This window comes from Lithobates pipiens, unplaced genomic scaffold (assembly GCF_037356315.1).
Source record: "Lithobates pipiens isolate NorthernLeopardFrog02 unplaced genomic scaffold, aLitPip1_a1.2 Scaffold_30, whole genome shotgun sequence".
Lineage (NCBI taxonomy): Eukaryota > Metazoa > Chordata > Amphibia > Anura > Ranidae > Lithobates > Lithobates pipiens.
This window is the reverse complement of record NW_027507791.1, coordinates 92,989,588-93,011,778: the sequence shown is the minus strand read 5'-3', so window position 1 is coordinate 93,011,778 and position 22,191 is coordinate 92,989,588. Positions and strand designations below refer to the sequence as shown.

At 47.6% G+C, this 22,191-nt stretch overlaps 1 protein-coding gene across 3 annotated transcripts in view; it reads left to right on the top strand.

The window, feature by feature from the left end:
• Nucleotides 1-15,957: 15,957 nt before the first annotated feature.
• The window catches only part of TTC9 (tetratricopeptide repeat domain 9), a 78,554-nt gene continuing 72,320 nt past the window's right edge, over nucleotides 15,958-22,191 (top strand). Inside the window, exon 1 of one of the 3 annotated variants that reach the window (XM_077464620.1) lies at nucleotides 15,958-16,391. In XM_077464620.1, the coding sequence (XP_077320746.1) occupies nucleotides 16,127-16,391 (265 nt within the window). In that variant the 5' untranslated portion in view covers nucleotides 15,958-16,126. The remainder of the gene's footprint in view (nucleotides 16,392-22,191) is intronic. The other 2 variants (XM_077464618.1, XM_077464619.1) reach the window with 2 other exon arrangements.

The window sequence follows — 22,191 nt, the reverse complement described above, 5'->3', positions numbered from 1 at the left end:
AAGATAGAAAACCTTCTGTGTGCAGCAGCCCCCCTAATACTTACCTGAGCCCATCTCGATCCAGTATTGTTGCACTAGAGACTTGGCTGTCCTGGACTCTCCCTTCTGATTGGCTGAGGCACAGCAGCAGGCACCATTGGCTCCAGCTGCTGTCAATCAAAGTCAGTGAGCCAATGAGTAGAGAGGGCGGGCCAGGCCGATGACATCTATCTGTTACAGCTAATGCCGCGTACACACGAGCGGACTGTATGGCCTACTTAGTCCGCCGAAACACATTTCAGCGGACAGTCCGCTCGTGTGTGGGCTTCAGCTGACTTTTTCAGCGTGCAGTCCGCTGTACTAAGAATTTCAGTTTTTTCGAATTCTGTCCGTCGTACTCGCATTTCGGCGGACAATCCGGCCGTGTGTATGCCAGTCCGCCGTACTTTTGAAATGAGCGGACTTTTCCCACCCAGAGAAAAGTCCGCTCATTTCGAGCGGGTCTCCAGGTAGGCGGGGCCCGCGAAGGAGACGTCGCTGGCCCCGCCGCCTGGTATGGACCTAAAGAGGAACCCCAACGCCGAAAAAAATCGGCGTGGGGGTCCCCCCCAAGTCCACAACAGACCCTTGTCCGAGCACGCTACCCGGCTGGCCAGGAAAGGGGGGCGAGCGAGCGCCCCCCCTCCTGAGCCGTACCAGGCCGCGTGCCCTCAACATGGGGGGGTGCCTTGGGGAAGGGGGGGCCGCGCGGCCCCCCAACCCCAAAACACCTTGTCCCCATGTTGATGAGGACAAGGGCCTCTTCCCGACAACCCTGGCCGTTGGTTGTCGGGGTCTGCGGGCGGGGGGCTTATCGGAATCCGGGAGCCCCCTTTAATAAGGGGGCCCCCGGATACCGCCCCCCCACCCTATGTGAATGAGTATGGGGTACAATGTACCCCTACCCATTCACCTGTAAAATAAAAGTACAAAAAAAAACACCACACACGGGATAAAATACTTTATTGCACAGCTCCGGGGGTCTTCCGTCTTCGGGGGTCTTCTCGCCGGACTCCTCCGCTATCTTCTTGTAGCTCTTTTGCTAGCGGAGGAGTCCGGCTTTCTTCCTCGCCGCCGGCCTCTTCTCCCGACTTCGGGGGTCTTGTCCCCCTCTTCCGTTCTTCTGCCGGGCCACCGCGCCTTCTTATAGCTCTTTTACAGGCGGTGGCCCGGTCTTCTGTTGCCGCCGCCGCCGCCGCCTTCCGTTCTTCTTCTTCTTCTCCTTCTTCTCCAGGAGATGTTGACTCGACGCTCTCTCCGGCCACAATGCCAGGGCCGCGCTGCGCGGCCACTTATATAGGGACAAGGAGCGGTGTCACATGGCTTTATGTCACATGGGTTGGTGGCCGGCCCTGGCATTGTGGCCGGAGAGATCGTCGAGTCAACATCTCCTGGAGAAGAAGGAGAAGAAGAAGAAGAAGAAAAAGAAGAACGGAAGGCGGCGGCGGCGGCGACAGAAGACTGGGCCACCGCCTGTAAAAGAGCTATAAGAAGGCGTGGTGGCCCGGCAGAAGAACCGAAGAGGGGGACAAGACCCCCGAAGTCGGGAGAAGAGGCTGGCGGCGAGGAAGAAAGCCGGACTCCTCCGCTAGCAAAAGAGCTACAAGAAGATAGCGGAGGAGTCCGGCGAGAAGACCCCCGAAGACGGAAGACCCCCGGAGCTGTGCAATAAAGTATTTTATCTCGTGTGTGGTGTTTTTTTTTGTACTTTTATTTTACAGGTGAATGGGTAGGGGTACATTGTACCCCATACTCATTCACATAGGGTGGGGGGCCGGTATCGGGGGCCCCCTTATTAAAGGGGGCTCCCGGATTCCGATAAGCCCCCGCCCGCAGACCCCGACAACCAACGGCCAGGGTTGTCGGGAAGAGGCCCTTGTCCTCATCAACATGGGGACAAGGTGCTTTGGGGTGGGGGGGCCGCGCGGCCCCCCCTTCCCCAAGGCACCCCCCCATGTTGAGGGCACGCGGCCTGGTACGGCTCAGGAGGGGGGGGGCGCTCGCTCGCCCCCCTTTCCTGGCCGGCCGGGTAGTGTGCTCGGACAAGGGTCTGTTGTGGACTTGGGGGGGACCCCCACGCCAATTTTTTTCGGCGTTGGTGTTCCCCTTTAAGTCCATACCAGGCGGCGGGGCCAGCGACGTCTCCTTCGCGGGCCCCGCCTACCTGGAGACGCGCTCGAAATGAGCGGACTTTCCTCCGCGTGTGTGGGCGAGTCCGTTCATTTCAAAAGTAGGGCGGATAGTACGGCGGACTTAGTACGCCATATTAGTCCGCTCAAAAAGTGCCGTGTGTGGGCAAGTAGCCCGTTCGGTAATTCCGACGGACAGTCTGGCATACTTTTCCGCCAGACTAAGTACGTCATACAGTTTGACCGTGTGTACGCGGCATAAGACATACATTGGTGACCTCTCTCCACCCCAGTTTGATAACTGGACAGGGAAAGAGCAGCAGAAGGCTGATGAGGTCATTGTCTGCTCTCTTCTCTTATTGCTATCTTTTTTTGTCAACATATTTGCAGGCAGTTTGGTTCCCAGACTTGCCCCTGTTATACAGGGGATAAAAACTGCAATTACTAAATTCAATCAGGTTTTTACACTAGTAAACAATAGATTTGGTGATGTAATCATGAATACAAAATGACATTCATTTGTTTCTTTTCTAGGTCTGGAGTTCAGCTGTAAAGGGCTTGGCTGAGGGCCTCAAAACCAGAGTAAGAAAACTGCATGTGACCCTGAAAATGCTGCTCTGATATATCTATTGATGTTACTTTTCTGTTCTCTTATGACTTGTGATGATTCTATTGACTTCAAATCATTGATATGTTTGAACTGCTGTCAGATGTCACACTTCAAATGTTTATATCTTAAGATTATGTCTGATTTATGCAACATTTATCTGCCCGTGTGCGATATCTAGAACACATTTAAAAGTAAACTATTGAGGAGCTGGAGATCTGGTGACCAGAAAAAAAAAACCTTCTATAAAGCCCCTAGTGAAAGACATCTCATATAACAAACAGGTAACTGCAACATACAATTTCCTATTGGTCCAAAGTTCCACATCCAAGTTATAAAGGGCCAGTCCATCTAAAAGCCTAAAGTGCTACTAAACCATAACAGTAAAATCAGTCTGCATACCTGTATACGGTAAAGCATGCATGTTATACTCACCATGGGGCTAATCCTCTGCATTGTGTAGAAATTCTGTTTGATCCCATCTTCTCTGATCATCCCCTACTTCCAGTATCCCCAGCTCACTCCCGATGTGGGGACCTCTGCACATGTTCAGTTTTGTTTTGTATTGCTAGAGAGTTTTAATGTTTTTTTTTTTTTGGGGGGGGGGGGGGGGGGTGAGTGCATGTGATCAACACAGGGCCAATCAACACTGTCCAGACAGAGGGTTAGATGTCCTGCATCCTTCTATGACAATCAGAGTAGAATGAAAGCTCCACCTAACCAGATAGACGTCACAAGACTGCTATATACTGCTGATGAAAAAAGATATTTAGCAGTTTAGATTTACTAAAACGATTGCATGTTCATGTTCTGTGGGAGACCAGATATAATGAATGCAGGTTGAACATGCAAAGGGATGTGAGCCTGGCCCTGGCATCTTATATGTCTTAAATACTCCATAAGTGTCATAATTTTGGCTCAGATCTCATTCCCCTTTGAGCTTGCTGTGTTCATTTATAATAAAGCTAGAAATTAACTTTTTGTAGCATTGCTTGGTAAAGGTCAGGGATGCCCGAAACATTGCTGGCTTATCTAGAAATCTAGATAATTCAATAAGCAGTTCAAATCTATTTCAATGTTTAATTCTTGTGGCTTTAGTGTGTCTATTAAATAGATCTATAGGCGTGTGTGCAGGGTGTGCGTGTGTGCAGGTTGTGCCTGGTGTGCCTGGGCACACCCTAATCACCCTGTGTGGTGTAGATTACCCCTGATAAAACCCCTGATATTTCACCAAAAACCATAGAGGCTCCTAAAAAGATTTAGTAAAAAAAAAAAAAAAAAAAAAAAAAAAAGTACTAACACCATGCACTGCCCCACTGACATCAATCCCTGCCCTATCAGTATAAATGCGCACACACACACATGTTTGAGCATTGAGGTGCACAACCCTGTGCAACAGGCGGTGCACACCTATGAATAGATCCGATTTGTTTCATTGTTTTAAATGTCACTTCTTAACCATTCTGTCAATCCAGAACATTTTAAGCCATTTGGGTGAAAGTGATTTGTAACACTAATGCCCTGTACACAGGACCGGACTTTCCAGCAGACTAGGTCCTTCGGACTTCTCGCGGAACTTCCGGCGGAGTTCCGACAGACTTTCAGAACGAACAGACTTGCCCACACATGACTGGACTTTCCCGCAGACTAGGTCCGCTGGTCTTCCCGACGGACTTCCGACGGAGTTATGGCAGACTTCCAAATGAACGGACTTGCCAACACACAGACTAAAGTCTGTTCATTTTGAACGTGATGAGTTACGACAGGACTAAAAAAGGAAGTCAATCTTGCCACTTTTATCGGTGAGATTGACACCTTGCGACCTCCGTGGCCTCGTTTGGATTTTTAGCGGAACCCCCTACGCCAAAAAAATGGCGTGGGGGTCCCACCAAGGTCCTTACCAGACCCTTATCCGTGCATGCAGCCCGGCGGTCAGGAAAGCGAGCGCCTCCCCTCCTGAACCATACCAGGCCGCATGCCCTTAACATGGGGGTGGGTGCTTTGGGGAAGGGGGGCACCCTGCGGGCCCCCCCACCCAAAAGCACCTTTTCCCCATGTTGATGAGGACAACCCTGGCCGTTGGTTGTTGGGGTCTGCGGGGGGCTTATCGGAATCCAGGAGCCCCCTTTAATAAGAGGGCCTCCAGATCCTGGCCCCCCACCCTATGTGAATAAATATGGGGTATATCGTACCCCTACCCATTCACCTGGAGGAAAGAAAGTCAATAAGTAATAATAATAAGTCTCTCGGGTGCTGCCGCCGTCATCTTGGGTATGGGAATCAGGAAGTGGAGCCTTTCGGCTTCATTTCCCGGTTCCCTACTGCGCATGTGCGAGTCGCGCTGCGCAATAAGGATGGTCCCCGCTGTCTCTGGGATCCATGTGTTTTCCAGCAGGCAGCGGGGGACCTTCGGAAAGGGGCGTAGATTCTGCGGAAAGGGGCGTACCTTCTGCAGAATCTACGCCGGAAGTGGGTGCAGATACCTGTACTGTACAGGTACCTGCACGCCCCTGAAAGGTGCCAATTGTGGCGCCGGAGGGGAGGAGGGTCCCAATAAGCGGAAGGTCCACTTTAGGGTGGACCTCCGCTTTAAAGTTGTTTATTAAGAAGCTCCGGGGGTCTCTTCCATCTTCAGGGGTCTCTTCCGTCTTTGGGAGTCTCTTACGTCTCCTCCGCTCTCTCCGGCCTCTTCTCCCGTTCTCCGATTCTTCTCCTGGGCTCCTCCGCTATCTTCTGCTCTTTTGCCACTCTTTTGCCACTCTTTTGCTAGCGGTGGCCCAGTCTCTTCCGGCGTCTTATTCCCTCTTCTCTTCTTCCGATGTTGACACGACATTCTCTCCCACTGTAATGCTGTGTACACGGTGCGCACCGACTTATATAGGCATGGGGCGGGGTCACCGGGTAATGTCACTCGTTGACACCACCCCTTATGACATCACAGTCCCAGCATGCCCCAGGACTGTGACGTCATAAGGGGGCAAGGTCACCGGGTGACATCACCCGTGACCCCCCCGCCTATATAGGTCGTTGTTGCACTGTGTACACAGCATTACAGCGGGAGAGAGCATTGTGTTAACATCGGAAGAAGAGAAGAGGGAAGAAGACAACGGAAGAGAAAGAGCTGCAAAAGAGCAGAAGATAGCAGACGGAAAAGAATCGGAGAGTGGGAGAAAAACCGGAGACCGGGAGAGAAGGCTTGAGAGCGGGAGAAGAGACTGGAGAGAGCAGAGGAGTCAGAAGAGACCCCCAAAGACAGAAAAGACCCCCGGAGCTGCCTAATAAACTACTTTAAAACCTGTCTAGTGTGTTTTTTTATTGACTTTATTTCCCCCAGGTGAATGGGTAGGGGTACGATATACCCCATACTTATTCACATAGGGTGGGGGGCCAGGATCTGGAGGCCCTCTTATTAAAGAGGGCTCCTGGATTCCGATAAGCCCCTCCACCCGCAGACCCTGACAACCAACAGCCAGGGTGCTTTTCCTATTGCAGCAAGTGCGAGATGTACAGTACCCTGCAGCCGAGAACCAGTGCGGGAAACATTCTAGCGGCAGGTGCTGTAGCTGCCCTTGCGTCGTATTTGGTCCGTCGGACCAGCATACACACAAGCGGCTAGGAACTGGGTCTGGCAGAGTTCCGGCAGGAAAATTTAAAACATGTTCTATTTCTAAAGTTCGTTGGATTTTTGGACAGCAAAGGTCCGATGGAGCCCACACACGATCGAATTGCCCGATGGATTCGTTCCGTCGGACCTTTGCTGTCAAAAAATCTGGTTGTGTGTACGTGGCATAAGGGGGTTATTTACTAAAACTGGAACGTGCAAAATCTGGTGAAACTCTGCTTAAAACCCAATCAGCTTCCAGGTTTTATTGCCAAAGCTTCATTGAACAAGCTGAAATAGAAGCCGATTGGCCAACATGCACAGCTGCACCAGATTCTGTGTGCACCAGTGTTAGTAAATCTACCCCTATGATTCTTATATCCAATTTTCATATTGCTCACATGTTCCCTGTTATGCTATTCTCTGATGTAGTTTGTGTGTAGTAAATCCCATATATTGTAGTCCTAGATATGTATGTCAGAGGGGTAGTGTTGCAAGAATTATTTAGCTTCATCCCATAATTATTTTTGGTATAAAAGGGAACTTCTCCTGCAAAAGAAGGACATTGCCTTGGGGGGCAAAATGCCTTCCTAGTCTGGCAAATCAATATTTGTTCAAATGGGAATTAAAATCCATTTTCTGTGATCGATGGCCCGAATTGTCTGGAAACGATTCACTGATGTATTTATAATATAGAAGCGGATAAAAGTCACTGGGGAGCTCTTGTTACAGACGATAATAGATATGGTAAATGTTTTTCCAACACCATGAATTAAAAAAAATACATTTGAGGCCACTCTGTTTTTAAACATGGAGAATCATGTAATAAAACCTTTAAAAAAACATATAGGAATGAGCATATACCAACTACGAGCCACTGTCATTCCAAGTAAATTTTAGCCATACCAAATAGACAAAGTACTAGAATAACGAAAACTGTACCCTAGAAAAGAATTTCCTGGAACAATCTGATAGAATAATGCCAACATGCAAAGAGAAGGGGTATAGGAGAAGTAATTTAAATAAATAATGTAATGGAAAAAGGAAAGGAAGAAAAAGTGGAAGATAAGAAGGAAAGTGAAAATCAGAATAAGAACTTTTTGTTTATTACAAATTTCAATATGCAGTCTAAGGAAATTGAAAAAAAATCTTTGAAAACACTTGCCTATTCTACAAGGGTACAAGGTTTAGGGGTGATGTTGCCAAAAAAAACACAAATTATTGATAGACAAGCTTCCTCTTTAAGGAAATTGGTCCATAAAGTACAAGACTCTCTGCATATTAAAGCAGAACTTCACCAAAAAGGGGAAGTACATTTTTTACTCCTCCTCTCCAATATTTGGAATGGATTTTTTTTTTTTGGGGGGGGGGGGGGGGAGTGGGTACCTGATTTTGATTGCCAAGGTGATCTAAGAGAACATTTGACCCCCACCTTTCCCCCACAGGCTTTTGGGACATGTCACAGGTCCCAGGAGACTGAGGGACAATTTAAGAGACGCAGCACAACTTGAATGTGCGCAGTGGGCAGCCGACTGTGTAGCTGCAAGGAGTTACAGAAGGCTACCCACAGCTGAGATGGCGGAGCCTGCACCCAAAGTCTGACAAGAAGCCGGCTCAGGTGAGGACATTGCTGGGTCCTGGGACAGGTAAGTGTTTGCTTTTTAAAAGTCAGCAGCTACAATATTTGTAGCTGCTGACCTTTAAATTTTTGTATACAGGTTGAAGGACCTCTTTAAGAAACTGGTCATCTTGAATTCAGTATTGATTTCTATCCTTGAAAGAGGTGTTGACCACCAGAATGGTGAAGGATAATGGAAGACATAAGCACTAAAAATGTATATTTAGGTCAATGGCTAAGTTTTATGGGATAATGGAGTACATTTTTATGGAATTTACATGTGATGAAGAAGTGGAGGGGGTCCAATCTTAAAGCGGTAGTTAACCCTACTACATTTTATCTTTTTAGGGGGGCCCAGGTGGGTTATGCCATAATGTGCTAGTATGCACATCATATTAGCACATTATGGTAGACTTATGCTGCATACACATGTATCAGACTATCCGGCGGACTTAGTCTGGCGAACAAACCGCCGGATTTTCCGAACGAGCTACCTGCCCACACACGGTACTTTTGCGGCGGACTAGGTCCGGCGGACTTAGTCCGCAGGATTATCAGCCATACTTTTGAAATGAACGGACTTGCCCACACACACGGAGGAAAGTCCGTTGATTTTGAACGTGTCTCCAGGTAGCCGGGACCAGCGAAGGAGGCGTTGCTGGCCCCATCACCTGGTATGGAGTTAAAGGGGAAGCCCTATGCCGGAAAAACGGCGCGGGGGTCCCCCTCTAGGTCCATATCAGACCCTTATCCGAGCACGCTAAACGGCCGGTCAGGAAAGGGGGTAGGGACGAGCAAGCGCCCCCCCCCCCTGAGCCGTACCAGGCCGCGTGCCCTCAACATGGGGGGGTGCTTTGGGGAAGGGGGGTCTGCGGCGGGGGGCTTATCGGAATCCAGGAGCCCCCTTTAATAAGGGGGTCCCGGATCCCGGCCCCCCACCCTATGTGAATGAATATGGGGTACAATGTACCCCTACCCATTCACCTGTGAAAAAAATGTAAAAAAAACCACAACACACAAGGGTTCAAATCGTTTTTTGCACAGCTCCGGGGGTCTTCTTCCGTCTTCGGGGGTCTTCTCGCCGGACTCCTCCGCAATCTTCTGCTAGCTCTTTTACTAGCGGAGGAGCCAGGCTTTCTTCTTCACCGCCGCCCTCTTCTTTCGACTTTGGGGGTCTTGTCCCCCTCTTCGGTTCTTCTTGCCAGGCCACTGCACCTTCTTCTAGCTCTTTTACAAGTGGTGGCCCGGTCTTCTGTCGCCGCCTTCTGTTCTTCTCTTCTTCTCTTCTTGAGCTGTTGCCTCATCACTGTCTCTGGCCACAATGACAGGCACGCAGCGTGCGGCGACTTATATAGGGACATCGCCGGATGATGTCCCTGCCCATTATGATGTCACAGTCCCAGCATCCTATTAAAGGGGGCTCCTGGATTCCGATAAGCCCCCCACCTGCAGACCCCAACAACCAATGACCAGGGTTGTCAGGAAGAGGCCCTTGTCCTCATCAACATGGGGACAAGGTGCTTTGGGGTGGGGGGGGCCATGCGGCCCCCCTTCCCCAAAGCACCCCCCCCATGTTGAGGGCACGCGGCCCGGTACGGCTCAGGAGGGGGGGCGCTCGCTCGTCCCCACCCCCTTTCCTGACCGGCCGGGTAGCGTGCTCGGATAAGGGTCTGATATGGACCTAGAGGGGGACCGCCACGCGTTTTTTTCAGCGTAGGGCTTCCCCTTTAACTCCATACCAGGTGACGGGGCCAGCGACACCTCCTTCGCTGGTCCCGGCTGTAACGATATCATGTCCGGGACAGGAGATGTTGTAACTAGTTTCCATGTTGTTTGGAACGCAGCCATGACAGTGTGGCTAACCTTAGAATAATCTGAACTACCCCCTCCCGTCTTAGGAATCCAAAGCTTTTAACATTTTCAAAAGGAAAGAAAGGTTATCTCAGCAGAGGAAGCAGAACCAGGCTAGGTCAATAAACAAGGCTCAAGTTGCCTGGCAAGATATTCAGGCCTGTCGTAAAACTGTCACCCTCTCCATTCAGAGAACCAACAGATACCCGTCATAAATACTTCCAACCACAGACTGTAGACAGATTAGTAAAGTTTTGAAACTTCAACATTTTTTATAACTTTCAAAGCAATCATAGCACAGCCATAATATGGATATATTTAGTTTCCTCGGATAATTTCTAACATTTCAAGTCCAAACACCCCTATGTCAGGTCATATGGGAAGCCACTGGGACCCCTTACTGCCAGGGCTGGACTGAGACAAAATTTGGCCCTGGACTTCATCCAGACCAGCCCACTTTAATTTTGTAAACAAGCACAAAAACAGTATATAAAACTATACACAATTGTGCAAAAAAAAAAACACAAGTAGCATAAACATAAGGAGTCCTCACTAACCTCTTATTATTTCACTTATTCTCCTCTGTATTTTTCTCATCTTTCTCACATCACTGTGTGAAGTTGAGGGCAAGCAGTGCAGCCATTACTTTGTCACTGAAACCGGCTCACTGAGCCATTGGCCCACCGGGAAACTCCCTGTAGTCCCAATGGCCAGTACATGCCTGCTTACTGCTCCTAGGTAACCCTGAAATGGGAAACCTGTCATGTGTGTACTTGTTTTGAAGCAAATATCATGCTGATCACTAAAATGGATATCTGCATTCTATAAACAATAGAGAGGCAGAGATATGAATATGTATCATAAAGTGTACCTGGGACAGGGTCATGAGTGTAGACACCTCCCAGCAACCAACCCCTAAACAAGATGACCAGACGATTGGTCACTGGTCGCTGTCAACACCCCCTTTGATTTGACAGAAAAGAGGAGAGGCCTCTTGCTCTCTACCTTTGCTCATCGATTGAACTCTGATCAACCCTCGGACATTAATTGCAAGTATTCTTCCTTCCCAATTCTACCTTATTTCTTTGTGGCTGTATATTGTCTTTATTTTTTGAAACATCCTTTTTCTGTAAATGTTTTATTCGCACCACCCTTGACCTTTTCATAATAAATCCTTATGTTGAAAAGTGTTAACCTTGTCTTTAAAGCTCTTGATGCAAACTATAAACGAACCTGTCTCTTAAAAGGGCGCTACTGTGGTAGAGTAAGGCACTGAGCAGACCTGTCTGTGGTGGCAGTGTGTGTTGCAGGCGCTTATTCTAAACTTATAATTGATATTGCTAAAATTACGAGTCCCCCCGGCTCTGTCTTTTAAACGGGTGTGGTGGCAGTTAAAGGGTTAATTGTGTAATTAGCCCAGTGACAATCGCTCTCAGGCTGCCCGCACCTAGATTGTGGTCCCGCAAGCTGGAAAATCTTTGTGCTGGGTGCAGCTGAGTGTGGCATTGTTACGTAAGTGACAGCGTGGTGTGAGGTTGGCCGGTCCTTTGTCGCCAGTTAGTGAGGAGGGCAGGGATCTGACACCCGCGTTCGTCACACCGGCTACCTGGAGCCACGCTCAAAATGAGCGGACTTTTCTCCGGATTGTTTGATCATGTGTACGCGGCTTAAGACCCCTTTCACACTGGGGCGCTTTGCAGGCGCTACATCGCTAAAAATACCGCCTGCAAAGTGCCCTGAAAGAGCCACTGCTGTCTCTCCAATGTGAAAGCCCCGAGGGATTTCACACTGGGGTGCTGCGCTGGCAGGATGATAAAAAAAGTTCTGCTAGCAGCATCTTTAGAGTGGCGAAGGAGTGGTGTATACACCGCTCCTTCACTGCTCCTGCCCATTGAAATCAATAGGGCAGCACGGCTATAGCGCTGCTGTAGCAGCGCTTTGCGGTGGGTTTAACCCTTTCGTGGCTGGTCTTTAACCCTTTCTTGGCCGCTAGAAGTGAGAAAAGCACCCCGCTAGCAGCCGAATAGCACCACAAAATTGACGGTAAAGCGTCGTTAAAAATAGCGGCGCTTTACTGTCGACGCACCCACTGCCCCAATGCGAAAGGGGCCTTACCTGTCAAACAGTGCCCTCCAGTGCTCGCTTCCATCTTCACCCAGTCTTTCCTTTACCGTTTGACTGGTCAGGCTGTGATGATGTCACCCCCACGCATGCAGAAGTCACAGAATTTTTACATAGATCAGGAGCTGTACATAAACTGTATGCTCAGCTGCACATTGGTTATATATTTCAAATGACAGACTGGGAGGCACTTACAGTGCCTTGAAAAAGTATTCATACCCCTTGAAATTTTCCACTTTTTGTCATGTTATAACCAAAAATTTTCTTTTTTTTTTATTGGGGTTTTATGTGATAGACCATACATAAAGGGGCACATGATTGTTAAAGCAGACCTCCACCCTCAAGTGGAAGTTCCGCTAATCGGAACCCTCCCCCCCTCCGGTGCCACAATTGGCTTATTGTATTGGATTATACAGGTAACTGCACCCACTTCCAGAAATAGCTAGCCGCAGATGCCCCTCCCCCCATTGTGTTCTGGGAAACACACAGTTCCCAGGACACAACGGGGACCAGTGAAGACGCGCAGCGTGACTCGCGCAAGAGCAGTAGGGAACCGGGCAGCGAAGCCGCAACGCTTCACTTCCCGATTCCCTGACAGAGGATGGCGGCGGGGGCAGCCAAGAGACTAGCAATTGCTCATCATCTCTTGCCGACATCGCTGGACCCTGGAACGGGTAAGTGTCCATTTATTAAAAGTTAGCAGCTGCAGTATTTGTAGCTGCTGACTTTTAATATATTTTTTTCAGGTGGCACTCCTTTTAAGTGGAAGGAAAATGATAAATAGTTTTCAATAGTTTTGCGTCAATCACAGATGCAAGTCTTTTTGGAGATGTCTCTATCAGCTTTGCACATCTAAAGAGTAAAATTTTGCCCATTTTTCTTTGCAAAATAGCTCAAACTCTGTCAGATTGGATGGAGAGCTGTGAACAGCAATTTTCAAGTCTCGCCACAGATTTTCAATTGGATTTAGGTCTGGACTTTGACTGGGTCATTCTAACACATGAATATGTTTTGATCTAAACCATTCCATTGTAGCTCTGGCTGTATGTTTAGGGTTGTTATCCTGCTGGATTTTTTTTTTGCAGACAGGTTTTCTTCTAAGATTGCCCCTGTATTTGGCTCCATCCATCTTCCCATCAACTGCTGAAGAAAAGCATCCCCACAACATTATTCTTCCACCAACGCGGTTCACGGTGGGGGGTGGTGTGTTCAGGGTGATGTGCAGTATTAGTTTTCCACCTCACATAGTGTTTTACTTTTAGGCCAAAAAGTTTAATTTTGATCTAATCTGACCAGAGCACCGTCTTACACATGTTTGCTGTGTCCCCCACATGGCTTCTCACAAACTGCAAACGGGACTTCGTATGGCTTTCTTTCAACAATGGCTTTCTTCTTGCCACTCTTTCATAAAGGCCAGATTTGTGGAGTGCACAACTAATAGTTGTCCTGTGTACAGATTCTCCCACCTGAGCTGTGGATCTCTGCAGCTCCTCCAGAGTTACCATGAGCCTCTTGGCTGCTTCTCTCATTAATGCTCGCCTTACCCGGTTTGTCAGTTTGGGTAGATGGCCATGTCTTGGTAGGTTTAAAGTTGTGCCATACTCTTTCTATTTCCAGATGATGGATTGAACAGTGCTCCATGAGGTGTTCAAAGCTTGGGATATTTATTTATAACCTAACCCTGCTTTAAACTTCTCCACAAATGTATACCTGACCTGTCTGATGTGTTCCTTGGCCTTCATGATGCGGTTTGTTCACTATTGCCTCTTTTCCGCTGAGCAGAACGGTTTGGGTTGGTACAGTTTGGAAGGGTTAGAATGGTCCAGCCTGTTCAGGTGAGCGTTTCCACTGCAAGTCGGACCACCAGGGTCCATATGGGGTTTAGAAAAAATGCCTTTGACGTGAGTATTAACGTTTTTTCTGTCCACCAATCAGTGGAATGTATTGTTTGACGGCAGTAGCTCCACCCTAACCATGCCGTGCCATTTTCTATGGCCCCACATCTGAAGCAGGACCATGAATGGTGCGGTATGGTTCGGTTGTATGGGCCACTTTGATAATGGAAACACTCAAAATAGCGTACCGTACCGAACCAACCCGAACTGATCCGCTCAGTGGAAACGAGGCATAAGGATCTCTAAAAAAAAACTCTGAGGCCTTCACAGAACAGCTATATTTTTACTGAGATCAAATTACACACAGGTGGACTCTATTTACTAATTAGGTGATTTTTGAAGGCAATTGGTTCCACTAGATTTTAGTTAGGGGTATCAGAGTAAAGGGAGCTAAATACAAATGCACACCACAGTTTTCTCATATTTATCTGTGTAGCGGCGGGCTCCTGAAGAGCATGCGCTATGTGTTTTCAAAATTTAACTTTACCCAAACTACAGTTTGGTTTGGGTCTATTTGCCTAAATTTGACCTCTGTGTCAGTCTGACTGGGCCGTGGGATGTTCAGCCTGGCCACAGGGGGGCGCTGTCTCTGGTGGCAGGCATGGAACTATGGTCTGGTTGGGCATTTAATTTATTCTCTCTTGGAGTCAGGTCAGTGGGAGTGGCCCTCTCGCTGTGCCCTCTGGGAGAGGGTATTTAAGATGCAGACGTCACGTGGTTCAGGGTTCCGGTCCAGTATGCTGTGCTGATTACATGGTCCTGGTCCTCCTGACCAGCCCCCAGGAAGGCTATGGCCTGGGGTGCGGATCCACCCGACTTTGATGCCTCGGGGATGGCTAGCCCAAGGCAAGGGAACTAAGGAAGGATTCCAAGGTGGAGGGGTCATGTCTCCGGTTCGGGAGAGACCCGTTGAATTTTGAGCATTCCAGTGGAGGACTCTTCAAAAGAACACCACATGCGGGTTGGAAGGGCTGAAGTAACCGAGAGAATCCGGTCTTGTGGATATCGCCAAGCAGGCTGAAAGATCCAGGTATCCTACAAGTTTTCTACAGCTTAGTTTCCTAAGTGTCCTGCAACAACGTCTGTGACAAAGACTTTGTTCCTTAGTAAGCACCTTATTGGCTGCTAGGCCTTGTGAGAGAGGAACTGTCCAACCTGAGTGTTCATCCAGCTGCGAATGGCTATTCTCTGGATGCAGTCAAAGTAAGCAAGTTCTTTATCGTTTTTGGACTTTGACATTGAGAGTACCTGAACCTCCTTCCCAACCCTCTGATCTCAAGTTGAAAGACTGTTCAATGGTTTGAGTTTTGCAAATAAAATCCATTCAACTGGATCTATTGTCAGTCTCAAGTTACTGGGTCATCTACCACGGTACATCCCCTAGACGTGCAACAAAGAGAACAGAAGGTAACGGTAAGCCCAAAAATGGCCAGCAGCTCCTTCGGGGGGTTAGTGCTTCATCTGTAAAACATTTTGAAAACCATTTATCATTTTCCTTCAACTACACATTTATGTGCCACTTTGTGTTGACCATCACATAAAATCCCAATAAAATACATTTACGTTTTATGGTTAAAAATATGACAAAATGTGGAAAATTTCAAGGGGTTTAAAAACTTTTTCAAGGCACTGTATAACAGAAAAGACCTACCTCTGGGCAGTTTTTCAAAGAGTGACTTCAATACTGATTTAAGGTGGTTTATCATTATTTATTATTATTTATTATTTATGAAACTTATATAGCGCCATCATAAGGTGTGATTGACTTTATTAGGCTCTTCTGGGTTATGGGAGCTCATTTCTGCTCTCCTGTACGTTTATTTGCGTCTCAAAATCCCCTTATTATTAAACAAAAAATAAAATAAAAAATCGGATAAAAAAGCAAACAATGTGAAGTGACAGAAACAACAAATACACAAAACGCACAAAGAACAGCAAATCTGCGCCAACTACAACAAGATCTACAAATAAAGAGGAGGTGCAGATGTGTGGGTGACACTCGGAGATATGTGTCGGTGGGGGGTGTCTGGGACCCCATAGATGAGGACAGATCGGTGACAATGACAGCAGAGGGAGGCGGACTGGCCCTTTAACAGGGGAGGAAGGGGCCGGAGGGGCGGGGGCTGGGCTGTGTCTGCTCTCATCAGACGCCGCTGTGTACTCTCCGGACCATCCCCGGCTTCTCCTCCGATCTCCGGACCATCCCCGGCTTCTCCTCCGATCTTCGGACAGTCCCCGGCTTCTCCGATCGGGGGATCCCCAGCATGTAACCGAAGCTCGGCGGACATGGATCGGATCGGGGTGAGCGCTGCCATTCGAGGGGACCCGGGCCAGCTCATCCATCGCTCCATGGACTTCAAATGCGAGGGGGCGCAGTGCTACAAGGACAAGAAGTACCGGGAGGCCATCGGCAAGTATCACCGGGCTCTGCTGGAGCTGAAGGGGCTCCCCGGGGAGCAGGAGAGTGCGGCCGGTACCCATCCCGGGATAACGGAGGAGCAGAGGAGGGCGGTGGAGGGCATCGAGGTGGATTGTTACAATAGCCTGGCAGGTGGGTGATCACCGACATACCGGGGGTACAGCTCCGCAATGGTATAGGATGGCGCTACTACACCCCCAAAAAAGACTATCTTGTGTCATAGTAGCTGGGGGTGATGTCCTGTGCCCAGGTGTGTCCCATATCATGTCCTGTTCTCCATATAATGTCCTGTGCCCAGGGCTGATGTCCTGTGCCCAGGTGTGATGTACTCCCCCCCCCCCCCCCATGTACCCAGGTGTGATGTCCTTTGCCCAGGTGTGTGTGTAATGTCCTATGCCTGGGTGTGTTGTTCTTTGCCCCAGATTGTGATGTCTTCTGCCCCATATGATGTCCAATGCCTGGGTGTGCATCTGTGATATCCTATGCCCTATGTGATGTCTTATGCCCCTTATAATGTTCTCTGTCCTGTATCTAGGTGTGATGTCCTGTGCCCATGTGTACAGGTATGATGTCCTTTTTCCTAGGGGTGTGTGTGTCCTGTTCCCTATAAGATGTCTAATGCCTGGGTGTGCAGATGTTATATCCTATGCCCTATATGATGTCATGTGCAGGTGTGATGTCTTGTGCCCCATATAATGTTCTCTGTCCTGTGCCCTATATGATGTGGTGCGGGTATGATGTCCATTGCCTGGTGTGACTCCACTCCGCTTGTAATTGTTGGTTGTAATGCTGAGCCGTATGTGGTTAGTTCCCCCAGACTCAGGGCGGGGTAGGTGACAGCCAGCTGTGCCACCAAGTGCTGGGTGGTGCCACAAAAGGGCCCCTGTACAAGACCCAGTTTTTGCTCTACAGTCATCTACCTGCTGAGTATTAACATTGTGTGCCCATCAACAGAAGCGTAGAGAGGTTCTAGCACACATTTGACCCACGTGTAGTGTACATTTGTAATGACATCACCCAGCAGCCAGAGGGTGTCTGCACAGCTCAATGGTGAGCACAAATTGTCTCCTTGGGTGCCCACATAGAGTAGTACAGTGATGGCGAACTTTGGCACCCCAGATGTTTTGGAACTACATTTCTCATGATGCCCTGGCACTCTGCAGTGTAGTAGATCATCATGGGAAATATAGTTCCAAAACATCTGGGGTGCCAAGGTTCGCCATCACTGGAGTAGTACAATTAGCAAGAGGCTCCTGTGCAAATGCATAATGTGCATAGATTGTATGTTCCACCTGGGTGCCCACAGAGGGGTGTCTTTACAGGGGGGGGGCATGTACAGCTGCATGGTTTGCACAAGTGGTAGTCCTTCCACATAGAGTGGTGTCGTTTCTAAGGTTAGGGGCATGGTGACTCACTTGGGGAAATGTGAATAACCACCCGTGAAAAGGAGCAGAACACCCACCTAAGTTGAAACAAGACTGGCTTTGATGGGCACCCTTGTACGAGATAGTCCACCTCTAGGAAACTTGGCTGTTGTCTCACCATTGGTCCTCAGAGAGTTGGACATGTTCTACCAATGTGTATAGTCGTAACATTGCCGTACCTACTTCTTCTCTTTCCTTGTATGGAAACTCTGGTACGTTTTTTATTTATTTTTTTCATCTAGAAGTAATTGGTAGTTTAGTGCTTGGTCATTTTAAAGTCGGGATCTCAGTAATAGGTCCACTCAACCACTCACCTCCCTGTTTGCGGTGTATTTTTATTAGGTATAATTATTATTGATTTTATATCACTTTAAACATCGACATCACAGTTTATGATCACATTATCTGCCCATAATGTCCATGGTTGTATAAAAGAGAATGCATGCGTTTGCCAATTTCCAGCTGTTTAGCAGAGCGACCGGCCCGGTTCTGAGCCATGGCATGGGACAGCTTTTATTCTGCCTTGATATCCTAAAGTGTCCTCATTATATCAGGATTGATATTGTTCTGTCTTTCTTACTGTGGAAGGGGCTCATCAGTTAACCTTTCCATTATTCCCATGCTGATAGATGTTGTGTGTCTGAATGAGGCACACAACATGTGTCACCTATGGCTGGCAGCCACCAGTATCCGTGTTCTAGTCTACTCCGCAGTCGGTGAGATTCTGCTGTTTTGTGGTCAGACGGAGAACAATTCTCCAATGAAGGCAATGCTGGTGATGTGATGTGTTTATGTCTCTGAAATTGTTGAAGGTGCACACATTGCATCATAAACACGCCATTCTGGGTATAGTTGGAGCTGGCAATATGTGCCTACTAACATTGTATACAGTATAAAAAGCTTTATACACGATATATGTACACCTGTGTGTATTTTCAGTCTGGGCAGTAGAGATTCTTATATCTTGATTTACATTTAAGGGAAGGCACTGGTTATTTTGCTAGCTGCCCATTTTTTCAAGCATCCAGATTGGCACAGTACTGTAAATAAACTGGCATGCTTTGTTCTTATTTTGGCTTAATAACCGACAGCTGGAAACCATTCCCATATCGCAGTATCAACTGCTGGGCATGAGCTTGTTACAGCTTAGCGTACCCGCTTCTGTCAGTGGAAACGCAGCTGATCAACATGCCCGAACAGACAGCTGGGCACCAGACTTCCCCCTGTAATTGGCAATGCAGAGGCTTTTCTCATTATACTCTAAGCAGATGAGTATTGAACCTGCTCAGAGTAACGGGAGGTTTGTATTTAGGATGGATCAGCTTTTTTATTTTATTTTTTTTTGGGGGGTGGGCAGTTTCACCAGGGGATGTACAGTGGCAGATGAGTGCCATTCCTCTGGTCTTTGTACAACTTCCTATTTTTGGAATGGCAGCTGCTCCTTGTTGGCTCCAGAAAAGCTATACTTGGCAGGGGAGTGGTCACTACTGCCTTTTATTGCACCAATTAGATACATAATTCTGAAATGGCTTGTGGCATTGAATGATATAGTACATTGCCTGTGTAATAAACATTCTTTTCTTCCTACTAAGTTCTTTTGTTATTGTGTACATTATACTGGGAATGCAGACAGTGTATAGAGTTGCACTACAATGGCAGCAAACAGTCGGCAGCTTCACACATATACAACTATTTATTAAAGCCTAGCTAAACCTAAAGAAGAACTCTAATTTAAAGAAACATTTTTCTATAGTATGTAATGACTGAGCTGTTAAGATGACTAAATATAACCTATTAAAGAATATGTAAACCCAACATTTTATATTCCTGATATGTGCTTGCTGTACCATGTACTTGTATGAAAAAGTATCCTGTTCTCTTTGTATTGCATCCTTGGTAGTCCTGCCAGTCCATCTGCTGTCCCAATCAAAAACTGACCACACCAAGCAAAACACACAGGGTCAGTTCTCTAGCTTTCTGGTAACTCAGCTTGCTCTCCTCCCAAGGATTAGACTTATCCTGACCCCCCCCCCACAGCCTTTCACTGGGAAGATCACTGTCCTGTTTATCCTACCCCAGCTCTTCTGCAGCTGAGAACACAGGGTATGCAATAACTTATAAAAGTATTAGTTATAATGTTCTTTTTTTTTTTTTTTTTTCATATCTATACACAAATGGTTTGCCTTCCTCTTCCTATTTTAGCCACCTCAATACCAGGCACTTACACCTTCCTGCCCAGACCAATTTTGAGCTTTCAGCGCTGTCGCACTTTGAATGACAATTGCACGGTCATGCTACACTGTACCCAAATGAAATTTTTATAATTCCCCCCCCCCCCACAAATAGAGCTTTCTTTTGGTGGTATTTGATCACCTCCTACGGTTTTTATTTTTTGCTAAACAAATAAAATAAAAAAAACGAAAATTTTGAAAAAAAAATGTTTTTTTTTTTTGTTTTTTTTTTCTTTTTTTTTGTTTCAGTTTCAAAACTTTGTAAATAAGTATGTTTTCTCCTTCACTGATGGGCCTGCACTGAGGTGGCACCAATGAAGTGGCATTGATGGGCACTGATAGGTGGCATGGATGGACACTGATGGGCAACACGGATGGACACTGATAGGTGGCACTGATGGGTGACACGGATGGACACTGATAGGCGGCACAGATGGGCATGGATGGGCACTGATAGTTGGCATGGATGGGCACTGATAGGCGACATTGGCATCCATCAGTACAAAACAATGCAATACAATCAGTGCCAAACAATGAATGCCAATCAGTGATGCCCATTGTGGGCACTGACTGGCATCCCTGGTGGTCTAGGGTGGCATACCTGGTGCTGGGCATCCCTGGTGGTCCAGTGTGGGCATCCTTTGGGGGGGGGGGGGGGGCTGTGCTAATAATCGATCAGCACAGACACCCCCCCCCCCTGTCAGAGGAGCAGCCGATCGGCTCTCCTCTACTCGCGTCTGACAGACGCGAGTGAGGAAAAGCTGATCACGGCTCTTCCTATTTACACTGTGATCAGCCGTGTTTGGACACAGCTGATCACGTGGTAAAGAGTCTCCGTCGGAGACTCTTTACCGAGATCGTAGTTGTGGGGTATCAGACTGACACCCCGCAACAACGATTGCCACGATGCGTGCCCCCAAATCCTGAGGACGTCCTATGTCGTCTGGTCAGGATTGTGAAACCACTTTGCAGCCATCATTTGCCTATAGGGCGGGCGGCAAGTGGTTAAACTGAATGGATTTTTTTTTTAAATTGTTTACAATTACATTAATCCAGTGTCCGCCCGTCCATAGGGGGTACACTGACGCCGCCCCCTACCTAATCTACATGCATGGTACCAGATGCATAGATTTCAATGGGGTAGTATGGTTTTTAGCACAGGATCAGATACTGAGGCTCTAATTGGCTTCAAAAAAGGGTGGGCTCCAGGGTGCAGAGCACTGCGCTCTGAGCCTACCCTGTTGTGTGACATTAGCGAATTTCATATTTCTCCTCCTGGCCAATCAGGAAGTGGCTCTTGAGACCCCATTGGCCGGGAGTCTGAAAATCCGATTTGACTGTGAGGAGAAGACAGAGGGTGGACACAGAGGCCGGGACATGTAGGAGACGGATGGGGGAAGCTGCCATGGACATTGGATTCAAGCACGGGGAGAGCAAGTCCAGCACAGCACCTGGCTCCGGGTTGAGGAGCTGAAGGAGAGCCTAGGGCCTGAAGTAAGTTAGTGTCATTCGGTGATGGCAGCCTAGCCTGCTTTATTTTATCCCAACCATAGACAAAGGAGCAGCGCAAGCCCCTCACTGTACATTGTGAACCTCGGAGGTGCACAATGTACAGTCCTTGTGTCTATGCTCCTCTCCTCACACCTTCTCTGTGTGTGTCTGCTGAGCCGTGACCTGCACAGGGTAAGTGCAGTGCTGACTGGGGCCTCTGGAGCTGGCTACCAGGGGGGGTCTGTGGTCATGCTTTAATCTTGGCATCAGAATTATGGAAGGCCCTTGTATTGAAATTGGTTGATCTCCCGAAAGAGAAACCCTGAATCATATACATTGTTTTTTTTTTTTTGCCTGTCCTAGACGTGTTGCAGGTAATGTGTAGATATTGTGAAATAAGTACAGAACTGATAATTATGACAGTTGTCAATGAAGATCAGGATAATCAGTATACGGCTATATGCTGGATTAACATACATCAACGGTCCCATTAATCGGTGCATCAAAACAGGTCTGTACTTGTTTCAGGTGCCAGTTTATGGCCACCTCATGAGGAGATAATAGTATTTCATTTCAATACAAAGTAAGGTACTGAACTACCATAAAACTCCATAAAATATGTTTTATGGTAGTTTAGATAAAAGTAGTGTTTTGTTCTAAAAGTGTACTTTAAAGTAGCAAATGTTTGAAACCCTGCCATTTATTTTTTTTTTTTTTTTTTTTTTTTACCATTTATGTTGCAGACACCCAACAAGAAGTGAGTGGAAATCCCCTCCTGAACAGTTG